The sequence below is a fragment of the Triplophysa rosa genome, linkage group LG24, assembly GCF_024868665.1.
Source record: "Triplophysa rosa linkage group LG24, Trosa_1v2, whole genome shotgun sequence".
NCBI lineage: Eukaryota > Metazoa > Chordata > Actinopteri > Cypriniformes > Nemacheilidae > Triplophysa > Triplophysa rosa.
In genome coordinates, this window is record NC_079913.1 from 9,184,977 (window position 1) to 9,210,330 (window position 25,354).

Here is a 25,354-nt window from a genome sequence, read left to right on the forward strand (position 1 = left end):
CCATTAAGATGTGTGCTGTATGGTGAATATAGTCATGGCGAAGGACTCCTTCATCTGTGACTGTATTCACAATACTTTTTTTTACTATAACTATAATTACATTAGAACCTAGTCATTAGACACAATTTTTCAGTTGTCATTAGTTAGAGAATCTAAAATAAATATTTATCAAAAGCGGCTGTGACACTTTTAGTTAATCAAATTCTAAGAAATAATATAGATTTTCAGTACAACTAACGCATGGATAGAATGCTGTACTGACCGATCACCACCTGATCCTGTTTTGCATTCTTGATACATAGTAATAATTGTCACAAATTGTTGTAGCTTGACAAAGAGAGAAAATCACCACCAGATTCCCTTAAAACCAGTCATACAACATGACACTTTGCTCATTTTTATTTATCAGATTTAAATACAATGACAGGCTCTAACTCGGATGAAAACAAAATCCAAACACTGTTTCTGTAATGACAGGCAAGAGCAGGAAAAAAGAAATAATGACCGTTGAGCAATCCTCGCAGGGGAGGTCACGAGACGCTTGTAAAGGTGCAGGCAAGCTTTTCTTTTGCCATAGAAACAGAGAAAACACACATCCTGTACAAATGCCCAGAAATGCCACTGAACACTCAAATCACATTAGAGACAAAAATACACCCAGCAAGTTCACTTGATTCGTTTGTATCTAACTTGAAAATATCCATATATATATTTAAATATAGAATCTTATCTCTAAGGAGGTGTTTTCTCAGCGAGCTGTTGAGTTCATGGTTGCTCTGTGCATCTCCCTCATATCTTTAAAAGTCTAGCCCCAAAACACAGAAATCTGATTGGGCGGAACAGGTTCGCCATGATGGGGTTCGACAGCTGGTGATTGGCTAAAAATTTACACGGAAAAGGTAATTGGCTATTATGTGAAAATTTAAGATTCAATGAAATAAAGTTGGTCCTATCTGAAGCAGCTACAGGTAGATTTACATCTGTAGCCTACTTAAAAAAATAAAGTAACAAAGTCCTTGGGCAGAAGAGAGGTTATGCACAGATGATTAAAAAACAAACAAACAAAAAAACAAAAGAGGCAAGTGTTTACCATTCGAAAAAGAGCATACTGAAGTATGTTGAGATTTTTCATGACTTGTGTGTTTTGTGTTCTGTACGAATGCATCATCTTCCACAAGGTCTTTGGAATGGCGACTTAACGTTTAAACCCAAATTCATCTGCGTCATCTTCACGGAAATCTCCATAACGCCAAATGTTGAGCTGAAAGCAAAGACAATTAATCAATTTAAAATTTTAGCAGCATACAACAAAGTATACAATATTCGGTTTTGGTTTCCCTAATCTTACTATAAAGGCAGCATTCAAAATTGTATGTAACATCACTAGCAAATCTCACTGTTTACATCCCCCAGCGTTGTCTGGCGACATGCATTGGCTTTGTTTGAAACGGTTTTCATTAGCTAGTAATAAACAAAACAACAGGCTAAATTGGGTCTTAAATGCAAGAAAAATTATACTAAACCAGTATTACACAATTGTTCAATAACATATATATACTAGGGCTCGTCAACGTTAAAGCGTCAGATTAATTTTTTCAGATTAACGCGTTTTGAAAAAATATTTAACGCCATTAAAGCAACATCCGTTTTTTCTGTCATCATTGTCTAGCGTTACATTATATAAGCACGCTCTTATTCATATTAAGGCCTTTAAACTATTTAGGCGCGATTTGAAATGGTTGTATTTACACGTCCAGTATAGATTGACAGTTTCTGGCTGTGGAACACGGCTCAACGCAACACGACAGCGGTCTCGTCTGGTGTACACATGGGCTAAAGGCTGCGTCAGAATCTGTCAGACAGCGCACCAGTATTAACTTCTTTTTCGTGCTTGAATGAACAAAAATACACAAGATTATGCCAGAAAGCACATTTTGACTAGTATTTTCGCAAGCAGAGTCTTCAACAAGTTAAATAAAGTCTTAAATGAATGCAAAGAGTAGTAAAAATAGGAAGCGTGTTAGACCTGCTTAGAGCAGCAGCTCTTAAAGGGCCCGCGTTCTTAAACATGCTGCTGTGACTCCTGTCACTAATGTTAATCAAAGAACAAAAGAAAAGAAGTCATTTTCTAGCTATAATGAGAATTCTTCTGTATTTCATGTATTTAGCAGTAATAAAGTGTTTGAGAACTTCATTTATTTTCTGTATATTTCCTACCTGTTAAGACAGGTAGGAAGGGCACACTTATTATAATGGGTTCGATAGTAGAAAAAAATAATATATTTAATAAAGACATCAGTTGCAAAACCAACAATATTCGAATGTTGGCTTTCATTCATAAAATGATGCTGTTAAAGAAATGTGTTGTTTCTACATTAATTTGGAGATAAAATGGGAAATTATTAGAATGTTAAAGTATTATTAAAAACATAAAAGCTGTATGTGATTAGTTCATTTTTTAAATCGATTGACAGCACTAAAATAAACATGTTAAACAAAATAAATAGTGTATGTTTAATTTCACTATATGTGTGCGAATAATCGCAGTTAACCGCACGAAGAGGGTGCGATTAATCACGATTACTTTTTTTTATCTGTTGACAGCCCTAATATGTACTTTAATAAGCAGTGGAAAAATGAGGCCGTGCGACATTTGACAGCACTGATTCACCATCATTAAACCCTGATAAACATTCCTGCTCGTTTGTCTGTGAGACTGAGGCACAGATGGCCAATGTGTAGATAGACCATTAAAACGCGAGCTGGTCTGAAACATCATCACACCTCTTTAATAACAAGGCGAACAGTCATTTACGGTCCTCTTAAACGCGCTCTCTTCATACGCATGTGTGAAGGCTTTACTTCTGACAAATTTCACTGCAACCCTTTTAAACATTGGTTTTATCAGAAAGCACTGAATCCTTTAAGCGTTTCGTTTATGCAGCGGTGGATCATTTGGGCAACATCGATTCTTAGAGAAGAAGTGAAATAATTTAGTTATAATTTAGCTCCGGGGCTTTTATGCGTTCTTCGTCTCTGTCATCTGTGCGTGTGTATGTGCGTTCGGTTGTTAACTCGCGTTCGGAGTGAATCACAGCTAATTAGCAGCTATGATAATTAGCGCCGTCGTTAACAGGGACATCATCATCGAGCTCTTGGGTTGGCGTGGTTCTCTCGTCTGCTTGAGTCTCGCGAAACAGCCATTGGCCAGTGATACAGAGCAACGTTAAAGCCGAAAGAGTCACGCCAGGACGCACAAACTGGAAGCCAATGTTTCAGGTAGGGTCTGTGCTAGCCATCCCCAACTTTGATAACAGAACAGTTCACGTGCCAGCAATAAAGTGCCCATGAAACAGTAGAGCTCGTGAAGGAAAGAGAGAAGAGACGAATAATGTACAGACAGTAAAGCAGGTCATTATCACAAGACAAACCCTGAAGGGGTTTAATGGCTGACTGTACATTACTGTTTATTACAGTATATGGCTACTTACCAAATAAATAACGAAAATGCTGTTTTGAGTTAAAATGATTTCATTATGCACGAAGAAAAAGGTCATGGAGTGTAACGAGAGATTAGCGCAGTTATGTCTGGAAAAACAATCAATTAAGCAGTTTAGCAGTCATTATGTAAAATTATTGCAAAAACTCTCTGTAATGCAATACAGTCAATCACAACATATGATAATACAGCTACTGCTAAACTTAATATACTTGACCGTTGTTCTTGACAAACTATGATAGTCAATGGTGGCCAAGAACTGTTTGGTTACAAGCATTCCACCAAATATATTTCTCTGTATTCATCAGAACAAACAACCTATACGGATTTGGAAAAACTCGAGAGTGAGTAAATGATGACAGACTTTTTATTTTTAGGAGAACTGTCCCTTTAAGTGTTTTCATTGATTTATTTATTCATTTAGTAAAAGACTGTATAATAAGTTAAAAATTGTATAGATAGCTGGCGATGATGGCAAAACAAATCCCTTCAGCTGGCAGGCTGTACAATATTTCCAACATATTTGACTGTACAATGCGGTGTCACAAAAAAGGTACAAAAACTGTCACTTGGGTGGTACCCTTTCAAAGGTTACACATCTGCATCTAAAGACTGTGTTTTAGTACCTTAAAAGGTGCATATCGGTAACAAATGTATACAGATATATACCTTTTTAAAGAGTACAGTCCCAGTGACAGCTTTGGTACCCTTTGTTCTGACAAAATGCATAGATTGAACAATTATAAACATGTTTTTCAGAGATACAAAGTGATAATTAGAGATAAGAAAAAAATTTGATGATGTTTAAGATAATCTTACCCTGGCACTTTTGGCAGATTCCTGGCCATTCAGATACTCAGTCACCTAAAACACAGACGAAAACACAAAACGCATAAAGCATTACTTAAACATTAACACAACATAGTTAAAACTACAAACCGCACACATGGGGCATTACAGAAATGAACACTGCTTTAAAGTAGGGCTGCCCCCGGCTAAAGATTTTCTTAGTCGACTAGTAGTCCTTCATTTCAGCAATTAGTCAAATAACTGCACATTTATGATATTAACATAATTACTTGCGTATATATACATGGAAAATAATAGTCTAAGTTTACCGGCTGAGAAAATATGTTTTTTAACACTTCCATATTACAGAAAAATGCTAAATCATAATAATAAAGCGTTTAAAATATAAATTAAGCGCTTAAACGGACACATAAATGAGCCGCAGTTATAATTTACAGTTATAATTATCACGTGTTGGAAAAACAGCAAGGAGACTGCCTGTACATTTAAATAATTTATTAACAAAAATACAAACTATAACATCGGTTACATGCCAAATGAACTTGCCAACAAAATAACCATAAACATAAAACACCCTTTTGAATCAAATAAACTGAAAATTTCGTTCTTTTTTAAAGGGAACAAATAAATAAACATACCGCATACGGCAACTCTTTAAAATATTAGTACAAAATAAAATATTAAGTAGAAAAATACAAAAAGTAAAAAAAAAGTACAAAAAGTAAATAAAAAGAAAAAAAACAGGCCTATGGACAAGTCATAAACAAATTTGTGCAAAGCAAGGCAAACAAAATAAATAAATAGCAAAAACACTTAACTGAAAAATTATATTGAAGAGGGAAATTAACGAAAACGCAGCAAACGCCAAACCTTAGAATAAAAAAGAACAGGCTACAAACAAATACAAAGCCTATAAGTTCTTTGCTTAAATGGTTTAGAACAAATATATTATAAACAAAACGTGGAGCAAATAATTTAAACAAAACGAATACAAATCAAATGGAAACATTCAAGAAAAATATCAGCGCATACTGCCATATAAAGCCGACGGATGAGTCTTTACCAGAAACAACAAATAGAAAAATCAGTCTGAAGTTTCCAAACAGAATAAAAACAACCTCTATATTATATAAAGTCGAATAAATAAAAATAAAAAACAGATAGCAAACAGAAATACTACAAAAAGGGGAAAATAAGCTAACTTGCGTCACTATTTTTCCATCCGATCTTTTTTTATATTACGCGTCAGAAACACCAGCTTGTCCACATCGTTGGGAAGAAGTGAGCTTCTTGACTTATTCACAATGAAGCCGGCCTTCGAAAAGTTGTGCTCTGATGGTGTGGATGTGGAGGGGATACAGTGCAGTCGCTTGGCTGCTTTAGCGAGCTTTGGATATCGTTCTTCATTTTTTTGCCACCATGTCAACGGTCCCGAATCAACCTTTGTTTTGTAAGCCAAATACATCTTTATTTCATTCTTCTCTGCTGCATGCTCCTCCTCATAAATGGCCATCAGCATGGATATCTCGGCCTGATTTTTCTTTTTTGGTGCGGGCTCACCCTCCTCTGTAGACTGTAGTACTAATGCTGTCATGATCCCTATATTGCGCAGCTTCTGTAGATAAACTTTCTGCCAGATCCGACGCTGTGGAGTATGCATCTTCTCGTTTGTCAGTGTCAAGGAATGACAAGCTCTTAAAACGTGGGTCTAAGACTGCAGCTTGTGTATAAATGATGGTCGCGAGATTTCCCGTCAATTCCCATCCCATCAGCGAGTCGTATCTTCAGTGCTTTTGTGGTCAGGCTGTCATCCTCGCGCAGAACCAAATGGCGTCTCTTCATATTTATTAACATAGGCACTGTTTGCGTTGATCTCGCGTTGTTTCTTTTGATGTCATACACTGATCAAGCTTAAACGCGCATACTGACTATATTTCATTTTCGCGACTAACCGACCAATGAAAACGTATTCGACCAAGCCTCATTCACATCGACTAACGTTTAGTCGACTATTTGGGGGCAGCACTACTTTAAAGACAAAATTTTCCAAGATTTCTGTGGAGCCGATTCCACATCAGTCAATCAGCATAAGTGCAGCTTGTTTATAAGATATTTTAGCAGACCCCTCTCTTCAATTCATCTTGCGTACAGGCGTTCTCTGATCATCAGGGTGGCCATCAGAGCGATGTGGTTTGAGAGGATCTATTCAATCATAAGTGAACGTGTGGGTGGTTAAAGCCACTAGACAGTCTTTCTCTCTCTCTCTCTCTCTCTTTTCTGAACCAAACAAAGAGCTGCATCACAGACAGGCCTACACAACACTAACCATATTGACCACTTCTGCCACAGCAAGCATTTAAGAGTCACTGGCTGAGACGTAGATGAGTCAGAGAGCAAGTGTGAGAGAAACGGCAGAGGGCCAGCGAGAGAGATCATCTTAGTTTCCGGATCAGAGCTGTATAGGATGACATTATGATGGATGGTTTATGAAAAATATCTGGGAAGATTCAATGAGCTTCCATAATAAAAACGGAAGGTCTATGTTTTCCAAAGCACTGGGAATGATATCGCAGCCAAGGATTTAATGCACAACGATGCCAGATGTTAAAAGCGTAACGTGTGCTGTTTTATGCTTGTATGGGGGGGGCTGATATTTAGAGGGGGTTAATTGGCTGGCTGAAGAGCAGACAATTCTTCAGAGCTTTGGAACAGGGGCGGAAAACCGCAATGTACATCTGGAAGCTGCAGCTGCAGACGGGAGAGAAAAGTGCAGCTAACGCAGTCCCCATCCATCATGCGTTAGACGCACCACAACACGCAACAAGCCACCTCGCGAACCGCATTCACACGCGGTCACATGTACACACATCAGCAGTTTTACATAGTTGGCAAAGAGGCCAAAATTTCAGCCTGCTAGTAAAACACGTGCATATAATTGAATACAATGCAGATATTAGATTTATCAAATTGGTCCTTAAAATGTTTCAATTATGAAGTCACATTACATCACAGCATATGAAACAATTAGCATCATCATTGTAAGTCTAACAAGTATTACAATAACACAATGAGTAAATTCGTAAAGGCCACAAACTACTATGTTGGGCAGAAAATGATGGACAGTGATCAACACAGCAGTATTCTTACAAACTGGAAATCAATGCGTTCGTAGACGCGGCTGCACACTATTTGAAGAGAACAGTTTGGACTTTGATCATCTCGGTACAGAGATTAAACAACAGAAAAATGCTGAAGTTGAAATGGGTTCTCTGTCCCAGATCAACCCCTGCGTTCAATCCACAGGGCACGGGAACGAAATGGGGTTTTAAGGCAGCGATGCGTATCATTCAGCATGTGTCCCGGCCTGTTTGGATGTGCGCGTGTTGGCGTTTGATACGAGAAGAGCAGAAAATCCCATCCTAAGATGGGTACTCAGTTCTGCTGGTTAATAGGTAATGGAGTTGTCAAAAGTCAGGTATGATGGGATATGACTGGACTACAGGTGGCCAATAAACAACTGTGAAATAGTCAACGCGCTTAAGTTTAGGAATAATTTATAACTAAATAGTCTGGAATAGGATGATTATAAAGACTTAGCGCCTGCATAGCTTAAAACGCACATCGCAGATGAACAGCTGTGATTGGTCTGCTTTGTACTCGGAGACCATCCTAAAGACCAGCTGAATGAAAATGAATCAGCGAAGTCATTCTTTACCTCAGAGACACACTAAGGTTCTCTTGTGTAGTTTTCACGCCATTACTGATGTTGGCGTTATTACAAAACAATGAGTATTAAGAGCATGATGTCATCTGTTATGTATCCATCGCTCTCTTCTCTCTTTATCCTTAGCTGGCGTTGTGCCGAAGACGACTTCGTGGCTCATACGCTGCTGTCGGTGCCGATGAACTTCTGACATCATTCACAATTCGTTTCCATGCTAAGCGGTCAGTGGATAGGGTCCTGGCTTCCATGAGTGTGAGACGGCGATTTTTGAGGTTACCTTCGACTTGTTTCACCACCCAGGTCTTCTTTGGCGCACAGCGGTGTGTCTTCCACATTAGTGATTGTCGGCACCAGTGTTGAGTGTAACTAGTTACTAAGTAATTAGTTACAGTAATTTAATTACTTTTCACTTCAAAAAGTAAAGTAAGGGATTACTCTTATTTTTTCTGTAATTTAATTACAGTTACTTCTCATGTAATTAAACTAAATACTTTATGTAATATATGTGTGTGTGCAAGGAATGGACATCAAAATTCTAAGTCTAACTTTAAAATCCGTGCTAATGTATAATTCTCACATTTGTAATACTTTGGTCAGTTAATAATACTACTTTATGTAGTTTTATATTCTTTATTTGAATGAATGAAAAGAGCCGTTTCATGTCTTTCTTTGAATTACTTAACAAATCAAGGTTGATATAGGATATAGAAAGTAATTAGTAATGAGTAATTAAATACTTTTCAGAGAGAGTAATTTGTACAGTAATCTAATTACACTATTGAATATGTAATTAGTAACTAGTAATTTAGTACTTTTTCAGAGTAACTTGCCCAACACTGGCGTCAGAATAGTTTATATGGCACATGTGCCCAAACCACTGCAGTTGTCTTTTCTGTATCGCCTCCTCAATCGTGGGCTGGTCACCGCATTTTCGTCTTACAGTTTCGTTTCGGAGTCGGTCTAGGAGAGATACACCCAAGATTTGCCTGAGGCATTGCATTTGAAAGACCTCAAATTTATTCATTTCCTTCTTCAGAAGGGACCAAGTCTCTGATCCATAGCGTAGAATCGGAATAATCAAAGTCTGGAAAATGCGCATTTTGGTCACGATCGTGTCTCCATCACTCCCTCTCTAATAACACATGATGTGGTTTGTCTGATTCACTTTAAGTTGGAAAAAGTGACAGCTTCGAAAATAAAGAGAGAACAAACGCATTAATGTAAACCACTATATGAAACCTCAGATCACTTACCATAAACTGCTAAAAAACCGCTACTCCCACAGAGCAATTTCATCTGCTGATACGGAACAACCATAATAAAAATACTACACCTCCCCTGGGCCTTATCATCTGGACTCCACAGCTCAATATCAACAGGAATTAGAGAGAGAGTGAGTGAGAGAGTATTAACAGTGCTAAAGCCATCAATAGCACCAGAGGTTTGTAGAACATCTCATGCTGTGATTAGACCACCTTTCATGCTTTAATTAACATCTCCAAGGGAAGGCCATTATACATCAACAAAAGTGAGAAGTACATACGCTATCTGAAACTGCAAGACCGGAGTGTAGCCCCTTTTAATCAACAAGTCAATTCTCTATGCCTGAGGGAAATTTGGTTTTATATATAATACAGTGTAATAGAATACAGAATAATGTTGCTTCTTACGTTTAAACAATGTTAAAACAACGTTCAAACTACATTTACTACACCTAATCCATATGAAAATCCAAGCCCAGCCTTAGTCTCTTTAAATCAACAAGTCAATACCCTATGCCTAAGGAAAATTTGTTTGGTAACACTTCAGTATAGGGACCAGTTCTGACTATTAACAGTTGCTTATTAGCATGCATATTATTAGCATATTGGCTGTTTATTTGTAGTTATAAAGCACATATTCTGCATGACCATATTCTACATCCCTAATCCTACCCAAAACCTTAACCTAACAACTATCGTACTAAATATTAATAAGCACCAGGGGCCTCATGTACAAAGACTTGAGTTGATTCCATACTAAAACACTGCGTACGGACAAAGCTGTAAATGTGCGTACGCACAAAAAAACTCACGCCAGACATGAAGTTGGCATGGAGGAACGCACATTCTCACGTTAATTTCACTGTTAGTACATCCGACCGTGAGCGTGAAAGCTGGCGTACGCAAAGTTTTTGTGTGTACACGGCGTTGAGGCCCCAGATTAGGAGTTTATTGAGGCAAAAGTCATAGTTAATGGTTTGTTAGTAGAGAGAATTAGACCTTACAAATAAAATGTGACCATTTGTTTTTATATATAATACAGTTTAATATAATACAGAATAATGTTGCTTCTTACCTTTAAACAACGTTAAAACAACGTTCCAACTACATTTACTATACCTAATCCATCTGAAACTCCCAATTCCAGAGCTTAGTCCCTTTAAATCAACAAGTCAATATTTTATGCCTAAGGAAAATGTTTTTTAATGTTTAATACAGTGTAATAGAATACAATGTTGTTTCTTACCTTTAAACAACGTTAGAACTACGTTCCAACTACATATTAGATACTAGTGTAAGTAGCTTGTGTAAGTTCGGCTCTATAAACCCTTGTGTTCATACCATACAGACATCTCATCTAAATCCAGAAGACCAGAGAGAGTTAGCTTGGCATATGATTGTCCTAAACAGAAGAAAGAGCAGTGTTTGTCAAACACAGGGAGGGAAATGACACATCGATTTCTGACTAACACACAGCTATCGATCGTGAAAAGTCATGAAGCTCACACACACTTATCGGAAGGCCTGCATTATCCACACACAGGTGGAGAGAAAGAGAACCCGAAGGCCTCATCTGTCAGGCTGACGTACCCATATCTGCCTCAGACTTTCACGTTAAAGATTTCCCTTCCCTCTATCGTTCACCCGGTACGGATGTTCAAAGACGCTTCACGCTGGACCGCAGCGAAAGCGACAGAGCTAAGATTTGTTGATAGCGGAAAGTCAGGTGTCAAACATGGCAGATAACCTTCAGGAACCTAGAGGACGTACACCAAAGACTCCACTGCGCTCTACTTCACAGAGAATTGTGTTTAAAAAGAATAAAATATCAAAGAGACGAAGAAGAGAGAGAGGGGTCACGAGTGAGATGGCTCTGTGTGTTACGAAGACAGCGTAAATAATGGCAGCGTATGAGAAGAGTTTAAATCATCGCTCATTTACGGAGGCATGAAAGGTTTGATCCACGGCTTTGTCTTTAATTCTGCACATTATGATTTATCGAGCTGCCGTCATGCAAAAACATGCAAATGTACACACCAAGTCCTCCTGCACACACTATGCAGCACCAGAGGCCAAACCAGCCAAAAAAAGAGGAAAGAGAGAAGGACAAAGAGAATAAACAAGAAGGGGTGTGCGTGAGGAGGAACGATAATAAATGAGAAAATAAATGGAGAGCATCATGGCATCAATGTAGTGTCAAAGCTCTCAAAGACGGCATCTTATGCTAGCCTGCCTGCGGGCACAGGGCAATAAAGAACACATCAATAAAACAAGTGTAAGCAGAGACTTTTTCTCCTACAAAAATTGCACTGTATTTTTAAATGAAGGTCAAGTGTACAGTATGAATACACATGACTGGGGAACGGTGTTTTACAAACACAGAAAACATGAGCAGCTTGGCTGATCTTCAGAGAGTGCAGCACAGGAGCAGAAATGAATCCCGGCCAAGCGAGAAGTCACAGTACTGACCAAACACAACACAGAAACCCATCAGACTGCTCAACTCTACACAAGGGGCCGAGACTGAGTAGCCTGTTAGCGAAACAGAAAATGAAGAAAGCGAGCGCGAGGGAATCAGAACAGCAGCGTTCCTATGGGAACAGGAGAATGCTGGACCTGACGTGGCTGTCACAAACACGCTCCAAATGCGCTCCCGACTGATTCTGAGCATCAATTTCATTACAAGAAGACTCAGACCTGTGTGGTCTTACAAGATTTAGGAGTGATACAAACAATCACATCTGAGGTCAGGTCCTCTAAATTCAGGGATTGTTACAGTACGGCTAATAAAAACAAGCACACGTATACATTTGATATTAGAACGTACTTGGTTTTAACACAAATGACATTCATTTTCGATGTAATTTTTGAGCAAACCTTAAAAGAGAAACTTAGTTCAGTGACATCACGAGATTGCATGTGGCGTGTAAGTGCATGCTAGATCATTATCAACTGCACCTCTTAAGATATAAACAGATGATCAAAGAACGAGATCAAATTTCTGTATAAACATACTGAAGAGGAACAGTCTGTAATGTATTAAGAGTCCCCTTTCCAAATGCTAGTGCATAAACAGCTATTGAACAGGATTTGAAAGTCAGCTGAGCGAAATCGGAGTTGCAGCTTGTGTAAACAAATAAACTAACCTCTCAAAGTAAAAGAGCTTTTGAATATATGAAGCCAAATGCTCTAACTCGCTAAGTCCTCTCATGTCCTATGTGAGTGTTAGAAAATGCTAAGAGAGGCTTTAACAAGGGCAGAATGAATGGCCGGAGCTCATAATTGTACAAAATGGCCGCCGTCGGAGGTCCTGCCGTGAACCGCTGCTGAAACAGTGAGGCGCATTGCAGGGCAATATAGATTATAACACATCCCAGACAGAACTAATGTCTCTGACTCACAAACAGGCCTGCAGCCCGCTGAGAACTCTGGACTCTTGAATTTAGATTAAAAATGGTAAGAATTGATTTATTTGCTTTATGATGTCTTGGAAACATAGTGGCATTTCCCACTTATTTTATTGTTTTACCCTTGTCGCACTTTAAAACTATGATAGTCTAAACAAATACTGAAATACTCATAAACCATTTAAATATTCATTGTGTGGTGTAAATAATTAACATTGATTTATTTCAAAAGGCAAAATGTGAATATTTAATGGTGTGTGTTTAGACTACAAAAAGCGCTTACTATGAAACTGGCCTTGGCCAGACAAAGATATCTGCCATTTTATTGCAAAAACGTCCTTTTACTGAGGTAGAAATGTTTGACATTTAACAACAATGACATTCTCCTGTAACACATAACTTTGTGCATACGTGCTATTGTGTAAAAGAGCAGGTCTTACTCACCATTTTCTGGAGATGTTTTTCTTTCCGCACGTCCACCATGACCGTCCCTTCTTTCACCAGCCCCAGACCCACGTCATCTTTAGAGTCTGTAAACTGCAGCGTGACGTGCGGACAGGAAGATCCGCTGTACTCCACGTTCAGCATACATTGTGTGTTCTGAATGTCCCTGACCACACTGTCCACAGCATCGGCTCGTGCATCTTCCTGTAGAGGGGTCATCGTGGGTTAGAGCGCATCACATGAATCCGTTACAACTCTTCATACATACTGGCATTTCAGTGATAAACTCAAGTTCACTAAAGTTTCTAAAATATCCTTTTCGTCACGAGCACACAAACACTACAACACAAACATTTGACAGACACTCCATGGTCCTCAGTGTGTGCCGTGAGCCAATCAGACTCCATCTTTCAAATTGACGCCGCTTAGCCACATCTCCAGCTAGAACTGCTCATTCATCACCCACGTGCACGCACACACGCACACACACGCACACACACACACACACACATACACTGAGATAATGAATGTAGATTTCAAAACAAAGAGACCAAAATGCTTACGTACCAACACAATGTTTCACAAAATGTTCAATACACAAGGTGAGAGATACTGATCTGATCTTTCCATCACACACACGCATTGCTCTTGTGAGCCAACCCAGTCTCCATGGCAACCTCAGAGCATGTTCCCCTTGGGGGGGGAGTTATGGTGGGGGTACGAGATACAGAGGCCAGAGAGAGAGAGAGACGGATAGATAGAGAGAAAACATCAAAGATAGACCACGTCGCAAAACAACAGCAGTTTGATCTGGGCAGGTGGCATGCTGTCACAACTACATACACGCATACCTATACACACCAGTATACATTTCCATACTACGCAACACCTAATGTACAGAAAACAAATACTACCGGATTGTATACTCTGAAGTATACATTAAATATGGCTTACTATATTATTTTTTATGATGTAGCGTTTCACATAGTAGCAGGCTACGATGATAATCACATGACCTCATGAAGTACGTTTAATTCAGTGACATCCTGATTTATTCATCATACAAGATGATGATCATATTAGGTGCACAGCATTATGAAATACACTATTGCATGCACTGGAATTGATAGATGCAAAATTTTGCAGCATTTCATACATACTTTGCAGAAATACTCGGGTGAAAAAAGTGCACTATATAACACTTAAACGAATTTAAAGTGCTCTATTTTCACACACTAATTTGTACTTGATATACAAAAATGAACTTTTAGTACTTAAGATAAACTTAAGATGCAAGTGTACTCACCTGCGCCATTTTAAGACACCATGAATCGAAGTACAAAAACTATATTTTCAGTTTATTAAGTATCAAATGAATGTGTGACAATAGCACTTTAAGTACATTGTGTAAGTCTACGTGAATGAAGTGTACTTACTGCACCTGTGTAGTTTCAGTAGTTTGTTATTCCAAACACTGCCACAAATACTAGCGTGTTATGGCTCATAACTCACGTCCCGTATAACCGGAATGTGACTATAAGCCATCCTGCGTGTAAATAAACCATATGTTCTACAGGACCCGCTTGAAAGCCAAGACGTGTGATGCATCACATGACAGCGTGTATAGGCGTGTAGGTGCGAGAACTTACATCCTGTGGGACCTGAATGTAGGCAAAAGCGTATTCTGAAGCCTGTGGAGGAAGCGTACGTGTGCTGAAGGCTGGAGGAAGGGCTGCAAGACGTGTGGACGATAATATCTCTCTCTGAAATGATAAGGAGAGAGAGAGAGAGAGAGTCACATTGTTGTGTTATAAAACAGACTTCATACCTCTTCCATACACCGACTGCCCCTACAAGGTCCTCATTAAATGGAGGTGTGAGTACTGCACGGCAGATAGAAGCAGTCAAGGATAACGCTTCACTCCTCCACACAACACACTCAAAGCCGGCAACACAATATGAAAGAGACGCTCTCTACATCTCTGCTGGGATTCAGTGGAGCGCTGTGGTCATGTGTCTTTAGAAGAATCGGTGAATCAGTGCAGAACATGTGAAAGCAAGCAGGCTAAAAAGACTATTTTCAGCATAGAGAATGAGAGACCGGAAGACAGATGAAAGGTGAAGATTCAGCCAGTTTATGCACAAACACAACTATGATGTGTACATTCAATTCATACATGTATGTGTATGCTTATCCAAAAATAATAATATAACTAAATAATAATAATTTACCAATGCATTAACTCTAAACAAATGAATGTGATTTGTCTTTTTTGTAGAACGCAAAAAGAGAAATGAAATGCACAGGCAATAGAGATGTGTGAGAAAAAAGTGGTCAGAGCAAGATCTATTTAGTGACCTGCTGCATCCTCTCTTGCACTGACCTGGGAATAAAAACAACAAAGCATGCTGGGTACAGTACCATTCAAGCCCTTTTAAAACAAACCAACATTATTTTCATTGCAAAAACGGCACAGATTTATGTCACTGCTCTATTTAGCCTGTGATATAACTGAGGCAGCCGTGATGTGGCGGAAAACAACCGTTTTCCACATAAGCGGAGGTTTGACTGACGGATCCAGTGCTGGCTTTTGAAAGCACATGCAGTGTTTTAAATAGAAGCCAACGCAAAGTCAGCCTGGAATCCGGAACATTCATCAGTCAGCGCCTTTCTGAAGAGACACGTGTAATACAGCTGAACCCGCTCTGGATTTCATACGAACTGGGCTGAGGAGATACTCACGTTTCCATAGTCGATGTAGAACACGTGAACCTTTGCTGGGGATTCGCCCTTCTCAACACGAGCTCTGTACCTGTAGAGAGAGGAATTGTTTGATCTATACATACTAATAAGTGAAGGAAGAAAACTTTATGAACTTTATCTTCGTCTACTGGACAAGATAATGTGGAACGTTTCGACATGACAAAATGTGGTTTCTTAACACCAGCCATACTACCAGCTGGCTCTATCGTTCGGTCTCAGAATCTGCCTACATTTCCATTTACCTGGTAGCCAAATGATGATGCAACTGACTGTTCCTACGTAACTTATCCACAAACACACAACACACTTTTGCAGGGTTGCCAGATCTGCATGCCAAAACTAGCTCAAGCGCCAATCAAAACTAGCACAATGACCCCATGCTTAATAACAAAACTCAAAAAAGTGCCACTACTATATCTAAAATACATATTTTACAGATCCTGCCCTGCATTTCACCCAACTTCTTTTAAAATATAAGTTATGTAAGAATAACATAAAAAAGATAGTTATCTGTAAATATAAGTTATCATAAAGTCCGATTTCACAAATAGCTTCATCTTACCTTAAAAAAATGAACACGGATAAAATAAATGCTTTTATTATTTTCGCAGCAGCGTAAAACTAGCCCACTTCCGGGGGAAAACTGCAGACTTGGCAGCCTCTGTTCTACTTCTAGTTTTACTTTTAACAATCTCTGTAAAAATCCAGGTCATTTTTTGTGACTTAATGTTTTAAATGCTCTAGTATTTACATTAGACAACAGTCTGTACTGTACTTAGGTGGGACTGAAAATTAGGAGTCAAGCAGTTGACTCCCTGGTGTCAGAGGTTAAGGGTTGTGATGATGTCCTCAACATGTGAAGTTAAAGTAACATTGACAGTACATAGTGTTCCGTCACTGGGGGCTTCAGGAGAGAGTCGATCTTGTATTCATAACCTCTCGCCCTAAAATCATAAATGCAGGAGAAGCCTCTTATATTCATAAAGAGCGGTTCAAAGCTCTGCGCGACATCTCAAACACAAGAGAAGTGGTCAAAGAGGAGTTTTCCACTCTCATCTAATCAAACCCAGACATTTCCAGACCCCCTGCTCAAGCCATACCATCTACTTATGCTAAACCGCCCCAATCATCTCGAAACCTCTGCCTGATCCAGAGCCTCCAGCTCTCAAAGGCTTTTGAAAAACATCTCTGAGACTTTCTGCTGGGTGAAGGCCAATCCGTGTCCACCCTTTCTGTGGATAACACACTTAATGAGCCATTCCTCCAGGGAAGGACCCTGTCCCAACTGCATCATGGGAAAACGCAGTCCCCGGAGTGGCTGTCACAGAAAAAAATAATTCTGGGCATGTAAGTAATGGCCTTGGATGGAGCTCAGATTCGTTTATAAACAAAAAGACGTCATTCACACAAGCACCAACAGACGCTAAGAAAAAAGAATGCAAGAAAACGATTTGGCTGAAACTCGTGGACAGACAGGAAAAGACAGGATGTCTTCGAAGTATTCAAGCACACGTTTCTTACCATTCTCCATCAGCAAACTTTGCGATGCAGAAATCTCCTCTGCGCGGGGTGAAAGATCCTTCCACCGGAGGTTGGGCGGCGATCTCTGCTCGCATGCTCTCCATCAGGTTCTCCAGCTGAGTACCTGGACAAGGTGAGAAGAACAGAAAGGCGCATATCACAAAACAACCTCTGCTTATTAGAGACATCAAAGTTCATCAGCATTTGATGCCCTAGCCTCTTTATTTGTACTGAAACGCCAAAAATGATGACCGTGGCAGTGATGCATTAACCTGCAATCGTGTACTTCGGCCAACATCATTTCTCCAACAATGAAGCTCTAATGGCTCTGGCCATAATATTTTGCTCGATTAAGCAAACAACCGATCCTAAATTACACTGATCTGATGAAAACCCAATGTCCATTCAGTTTTTGCCGATCCCTGAGGTCCGTCACAAATACAGAAATAATTTTCGCTTAAAACTGAAAAGTCCTCTAGCGCAGGAGTGTGCTTGAGGGGGGACGCGTGACCAAAACAAACTCAAACCAACTCAAGGGCAATAAGGCTTTAATACATCGAAACATCTTTCTAATGAGAACATCCAGAGCAGATATTTATTTTTTCATCCGCAGTCGTACAGCTGTTCATTCATTTCTCCAAACAACAGAGCAATCAGCGTAATCGCTGAGGTGTGGGGTTTGCTGGGGTACGGAAATGTGTGACAAAATGGCCCCACAGTCAGGCATGACTAATGTCGTAGGAAAGCGAGCGGAGGGAGAGAGAGTACGAGAGAAAGAGAGAGCTGTAATGTGTGACAAACACCCCTCCAGGAAAGCAGTTTAAAAGAAGGCAACTAATGGGCCTGTCTTAAACTGCTCGCTTTCCTTCTCTCTCTGACGTCATTACTGTTATTAGAATCGTAATTTTTTGCTAACACAATTGCACTTACAAAATGAAAGTGCGGGTGGATGAATCAAGTAAGCGAAAACCACGGAAAGTGAAAAACGTGTAGCGTAAAATCTGGCTAAAGCTTCCACGCGGCTAATTAGCGTGAAAAAAGAGCAACGCTAAAGTGTGAACGTATGTTTGTATACACACGGGGGGCGATGGAGGTGGGGGGAGAGGGTAATTTAATGACAGACTATGGGGCTGCTTTCCAAAAGGGGCGTGGCTTAAATGCTCTATTTAATTGGCTGGTTGAAGGCAGTCTGTTAAACGATTAATAAGCACACACAGGAAGAAGCAAGCGCACACACATAAACATCTCAGCTGTTTCGCACGCGCTACGGATATTAGTGGCATTTTGAAGAGCCAGCACTTTTGAGATGTTAAAACGCGGCCGTGTGACTGCAGCTATAGAGTAGCGTGTCAGATGACAGCTGAACGCGCGGCCTTGATTTATTAAACTAATTTAAAAAGTTTTGCATTTTCTTCCCAGGCAGCATGGCAAAGAGAGTGCGTTTCTCCAGCCTCGCTCATCCATGCCCCACTTCCGTCCCTGCGTGAGCTCGCTAAATAATAAATAAGGAGGGGGAGTCCTCTGTATGCAGGTTTAATGGAGGCTGTGTATTTAACTTCATTAGACCACTCATTTACGACACATGAAAGAAAAGTCCGCGTCATACTGGTAAATACAATGCATGCTCAATTACTCGACTGTGCTGGCTTATGGGCTTAATACAAATGGTATTAAGATACAAACCTTTACCGTAATTGTTAATTAACGGCTACGTAGTGAAATGTAATACAAAAACACAAATTCAAATCGATACGATTATAATTTTCACGTTGCAGGGTAATTACATAATTCTCAAAGGTGCAATTCAATTCAAAAGCCTGGACAGTCTTCACAGGATTTGTTTCTTAGGATCTTTCAATTGTGTTAATCTAAACGCGTATGTTCAAATGCTTATTCACTGTACCAAAATAGGGCATAATAAAGTGTATTCATATGAAGGAATTTTCCATTAATTCTCTTTAATTTTGTATGCACCCTGTTGCATTGTTTTCGCCTGTTTTAGGGGTGTCCCAATATACCGTTATTTATAACTGTGATAAAAACATGGTTATCGATATCAAGGTAATTTCACACATATGGTAATATCGCAAATAATTGCCACAACGATACACACAATGGTAATAACCACAATGGTTACAAACTCTGTTTCTAATCTATAAACTCAAATTTTAGGTGTGATTTGCTGGCCAAAAACGGAGAAAACACAAAATAAACAATTTGAGATGAATTTGACCTATTATTTGTTAAAGATAAACATTGAAATGGATATTGTAATAATATTGTTATCATGAATTTGTTTGGCCATGATAACCACGAAGTGAAAACCTGATATTGTGTCAGCCTTAGTGTTAATAGAAATGTCTGTAAATTTAACTGATAATATATTGTCAGAAAATAACAGAAAAATTGCGCTTATATATGACTGTCTTCATAAAACTAACCGATAAATAACTGTACATGGTAGCTTCTTTGATTCGGTCCCAGAATGCACATCATGAATTTGTTTAAATGAAAATGACTAGAGTTTGGACTTAGAATGAGCGAAAACACATTTGAATAGTTTTGCTTTCTCTAAAATATCAATATAATACAGATAAAGTTTGTGAATTCAATCTTGTAATTAATGGATACATACAGTATGTTGTTAGTGGACTACTTAATATACATAAATCTGCTTGGGGGAACTTTTTGCCCAGACTTGCAGTGGCCCATATGGTGCGGGTTCAAGTGTTCGGCCCTGCTTACGCTCCCCGCATGCTTCATTACGTCCTCTTCAGCTGATATACTGGAGGACATCACAAAGGATTCATCTTTAATTACGGCGGGGTCAGATTCTCTACCTCCTACTGTAAATCTACAACACTCTCCTGGCTGCGCGCGGGTAAGCCTTCAGTGCGTGGGGCCTTGAATGCGGCTAGCTCGCGGTCGGTGTGCTGCGTTAATTAGAACGAACTGAACGTGTCTATGGATTCCAGCTCACCTTCTGTTCTGATGAGGGACAAACGAGAGTTGTGGGGAACAGTAGGTGGGAGCTCGCAGGTGAGCTTGGGAAAGGGAATTGGGAAGTGTGATGTTCCATATTCTGATAATGAGTACTGAGCAGGACCCTTTGAGATCTCATAGCAAATGTAAATCTTTGATGTTATAACTCAGAGCTTTGCTGCAAAACTCTCTCTTACTAATGGTGTTATTGAGACTATTTTCAAGTTTACTTTACATTAACATGAATAACTTGCATTAGATACACTAAAGCAAAATACATAAAACAAAAACGTACTTTAGGTGCAACATTTAAGACATACACACAAATGCATACAGTACCCTGTAACTGTCACGGTTCTGTTATGTTCTGTTTTGACTTATGCTGCGTCCGAAATAGCATACTGTGACAGTACGTACTGAATTTAAATAAGTATAAACCTATCGGCCGTTAAAACAGTACGTCCTATATAGTATGAGTGGGAGTAGTATAAATACATTTAGGACATACTGCGTCCACCATGTTTTATGGTCATGTGACCCATATGCTCTTTGACCCATGACGTATTAACAACAACCTACACGTGAGCGTTGATAAAAACATAATTTAGTCACGAGAAATTCATTTATTGGCACTTACAATAAAAACGGACGGAAGTTTTGCGCTATATTTATTTGATTTACTTTTGAAATTTGAACGTTGCTCAGCTCCCGTGGCATCATGGGATAGATAAGCGTCCATCCGATCCACACTCACGATTCTCGGCGGAAGTAGTAGACCATCCAGGTATTTCTCGCCTACTGTTTTTTGCATACTGAAGTTTAGGACATACTATTCATGACTCATTTTTGCCTACTATATAGTATGGAAGTAGGCGATTTCGGACGCAGCCTTAGTTCTGTGTTCCCTCATTTGTTCGTATGGTTGTTAATTAGTCCCGCACCGGCTTCTGTTCTATCTGATTACATTTGCTCCTGTATTTAAGCCCTGTGTTTGGCCTCATTCCTCTGTCCGGTATTGTTTATGTGAACGTGGTGTGTCTATTCTTGTGGATTTATTATTAAAAAGCTGTTTTGCTATATTCCTTCGTTGTGCGCTTGTGTATATTGCATACACGTGACCGTAATTGAGGAAATAGAGATTATTTTAAAGGTCTCTATATCAGTTACTCTATACATGGATGATTCACAGCTGAAATATGACACATTGTGTCTTGACATTAAAAGCTATGGGGGATGCGCAATGCTCGTACACATAGCATAGCTGCATACGGCTCTATAAATAACCTGCACCAGCTTTTATTTTACTTGAATCTATTGTAGTCGCATCCAGTGGGTCAAACACTTGCACGCCTACCCTACGTTACCCAAAACGCAACCAAGTGGGATCAACCTCCTGCTCTGAGCTTTTTATATCATTTGAAAGACACAACATTCAGATGTATGATTTTCATCTGGCAGCAGATGAAACTGACGAAAAAAATCCATATAATTCCATATATTCACATTGAAAGAGGCATATCTAAGGACTATAATATACTATAAAGACAGAAGCACTTCCAGGTAAGCACCCACCCTAGCAACCACCCACCGTGGCAATGGCGGTACCAAGTTTAAACACATGCAAGTGCCCCTCAGATAAAAGATTTCTTAAAAATGCAAACATTTCTAGTTCATTTATATGAGTTTTAATGCCGCTGTCGAGAGCACNATCATATGCAAATGCATCTGAAATGGGCAGCACAGAGAAAAGAGAGATTAAACCTCAAAATTATTGCGTTGTGATTGTGGTTTCATTTGGTGGAATGATGCCCAGAGGCAAGAAGACTCAAGCCACTTATGTCTCTAAATCATCTGTTTAAACCGAAATAGAGCAAAGATCAGCACATTCACATGCACGGAAACATTCACAACCTACCATTAAAAAGGACATACTATTCATGACTCATTTTTGCCTACTATATAGTATGGAAGTAGGCGATTTCGGACGCAGCCTTAGTTCTGTGTTCCCTCATTTGTTCGTATGGTTGTTAATTAGTCCCGCACCGGCTTCTGTTCTATCTGATTACATTTGCTCCTGTATTTAAGCCCTGTGTTTGGCCTCATTCCTCTGTCCGGTATTGTTTATGTGAACGTGGTGTGTCTATTCTTGTGGATTTATTATTAAAAAGCTGTTTTGCTATATTCCTTCGTTGTGCGCTTGTGTATATTGCATACACGTGACCGTAATTGAGGAAATAGAGATTATTTTAAAGGTCTCTATATCAGTTACTCTATACATGGATGATTCACAGCTGAAATATGACACATTGTGTCTTGACATTAAAAGCTATGGGGGATGCGCAATGCTCGTACACATAGCATAGCTGCATACGGCTCTATAAATAACCTGCACCAGCTTTTATTTTACTTGAATCTATTGTAGTCGCATCCAGTGGGTCAAACACTTGCACGCCTACCCTACGTTACCCAAAACGCAACCAAGTGGGATCAACCTCCTGCTCTGAGCTTTTTATATCATTTGAAAGACACAACATTCAGATGTATGATTTTCATCTGGCAGCAGATGAAACTGACGAAAAAAATCCATATAATTCCATATATTCACATTGAAAGAGGCATATCTAAGGACTATAATATACTATAAAGACAGAAGCACTTCCAGGTAAGCACCCACCCTAGCAACCACCCACCGTGGCAATGGCGGTACCAAGTTTAAACACATGCAAGTGCCCCTCAGATAAAAAATTTCTTAAAAATGCAAACATTTCTAGTTCATTTATATGAGTTTTAATGCCGCTGTCGAGAGCACATCATATGCAAATGCATCTGAAATGGGCAGCACAGAGAAAAGAGAGATTAAACCTCAAAATTATTGCGTTGTGATTGTGGTTTCATTTGGTGGAATGATGCCCAGAGGCAAGAAGACTCAAGCCACTTATGTCTCTAAATCATCTGTTTAAACCGAAATAGAGCAAAGATCAGCACATTCACATGCACGGAAACATTCACAACCTACCATTAAAAAAGAATATTTTGCAAAAACAAAATCTACTCTAACAATGAATCATGCACTAAAAAAGTATGACGTATGTAATATGCTAATGAGACACAAAGAGCATGCGAGACCGAATGAAAAGATGTTAAAATTATAGGTAATGTTGGCTGTTTATTTCATTCAAATTTGACCAAAGCCATCTCCAACGTCGCCCACAAAAAGAGAGCAAGCACACACGCTCACCCGGCAGCCGATCGCCACTGCTTTCAAAGCCATACACAGTAACATCTTTATCTCTTTCAAACTGCGTTTTTCATTTCCCTCTTTCTCCTTTCCTCTCCAGGTAAAAATGACGGCCTACGCCGGGCTTAAAGACAAAGTCACATTTCACGCTGACACCGCGGCGGCACGTGGCGGAGAGCACCGGCCCACCTGCCCGCTCTTCTTATTAAACATTCATAGGCGGGTAGACGGGGTCTATCCAGCAAGGATAAGGGTAGTATTAAAGAATTTCCACATTGAGATCGACTCGGAGCAGGAGACGGGGTGAACGAGCCCCAGCGGGGGCAGGCTGGAGCGAGAAAGGCAGACGGAACGACCTCAGCGGTGAGGGGGAGATTTACCCTTGGCTTTCGCTGCATGTCGACAGGATTCTCAGATCGGTTATGGCTTTCCGTTAGGAAATACAAACAGACAAACTGGATGTTTTTATCGAGTCATACTAGTAAAAGAGACTCAAAAGAAGACGGGTTATGCACAACGGGTCCCGATTTGGCACGCAGATAGTGGTCGCACAGTAATCAGCACCCGGTGGTAAATTATAGCTTTGTGATTTCAAAGGCATTGTGAAGGCAGGGCAGGGGCAGCATCTGTGGTTCTCTCCCAACGCGCCGCCTACGTGCGAGACCCTGACTCTATTTTGATTGCACGTTTCCAAATATACCCATAAAACCCTGCAGTGCACCAGCCTTCAACACATGCAAATAAGCTGTTGGGGTTTGTGTCCTTTCAAAAGTGGCCACAGCAGAGCTGTTTGGTTACCTGATTCACAATCTTGAGGATGTCTGTGAATGCTACATTATAACTCCAATTGAGAAAAAAACGACTTCCAGTGATTCTCCCGACTGGGCATGTGGGCCGGGCATCATTAGGTGTAAAACAGATGTTGCGTGTAGAGGTGAGCGGTGGAGGATGTGTATAAACCGGGAAGCACTCCAGTCATTAAGCTGTGTGCCAGAGACGGCCCCTAAACCCATCGGCCAAACTAACACCAACGGGGGCCAAACTACACAGAATACCCAAATACGACTCGGTTTTTTATAGCTAGACAAAGAATTTGAGATCATTTAGGAAAGGTTGCTAGGGCAGACTTACATTTGTATGGCAGGTAGCAAACCTAACCGACTTCCCTTATTAGGGTACAAATGTCAAGACAATGAAAATTGAATGTTGTTTAGGGCGTTTGTCTATAAGCTTCTATGTGCCTCCCTCACTAGTGTCCCTAGTTTTTCGCTAGTTGCATCTGCCACCCTGCACATGTCACACAGGTGGTTAGCCTCAAGGGACATACTGATGTTATCATGCTGGCTTGTGTGCCAGACTGCAAAGGAGCTGATAAAGAGCACATTTCTAGGGTAGAATATATAAATAAAATATGTTTCAAATAAATATAAATACATATTCAATATGGACTATATTTCAATGTTTATGAATGATGGAATTTCAAGATTTTATAAACCCGGTGACCTTTGAAACTCTCCAAGCCTTTCCAGCTTTTCTATGATCGCAGGGACCCTAGTTAAGCGAGACCTAAAATGAAATGCGCATTTGAGGTTGAACAAAGAGTTTGTGCAGACAGAAAGGGAAAAAAACAAGAATAGGAGCCAAAGCTGACATGTATAATTATACTCACTGCGAACTGGCATATAATTACACATGCAAACATC

At 39.7% G+C, this 25,354-nt stretch overlaps 1 protein-coding gene across 1 annotated transcript in view; it reads right to left on the reverse strand.

The window, feature by feature from the left end:
* Positions 1-383: 383 nt before the first annotated feature.
* Positions 384-25,354, reverse strand: part of snd1 (staphylococcal nuclease and tudor domain containing 1) — a 156,356-nt gene continuing 131,385 nt past the window's right edge. The window contains exons 19-24 of the mRNA XM_057323628.1: positions 17,432-17,555; positions 15,890-15,959; positions 14,796-14,909; positions 13,147-13,350; positions 4,319-4,363; positions 384-1,261 (exon numbers count right to left, since the gene is read on the reverse strand). Coding sequence (XP_057179611.1) covers positions 1,196-1,261; positions 4,319-4,363; positions 13,147-13,350; positions 14,796-14,909; positions 15,890-15,959; positions 17,432-17,555 — 623 coding nt within the window. The 3' untranslated portion in view covers positions 384-1,195. The remainder of the gene's footprint in view (positions 1,262-4,318; positions 4,364-13,146; positions 13,351-14,795; positions 14,910-15,889; positions 15,960-17,431; positions 17,556-25,354) is intronic.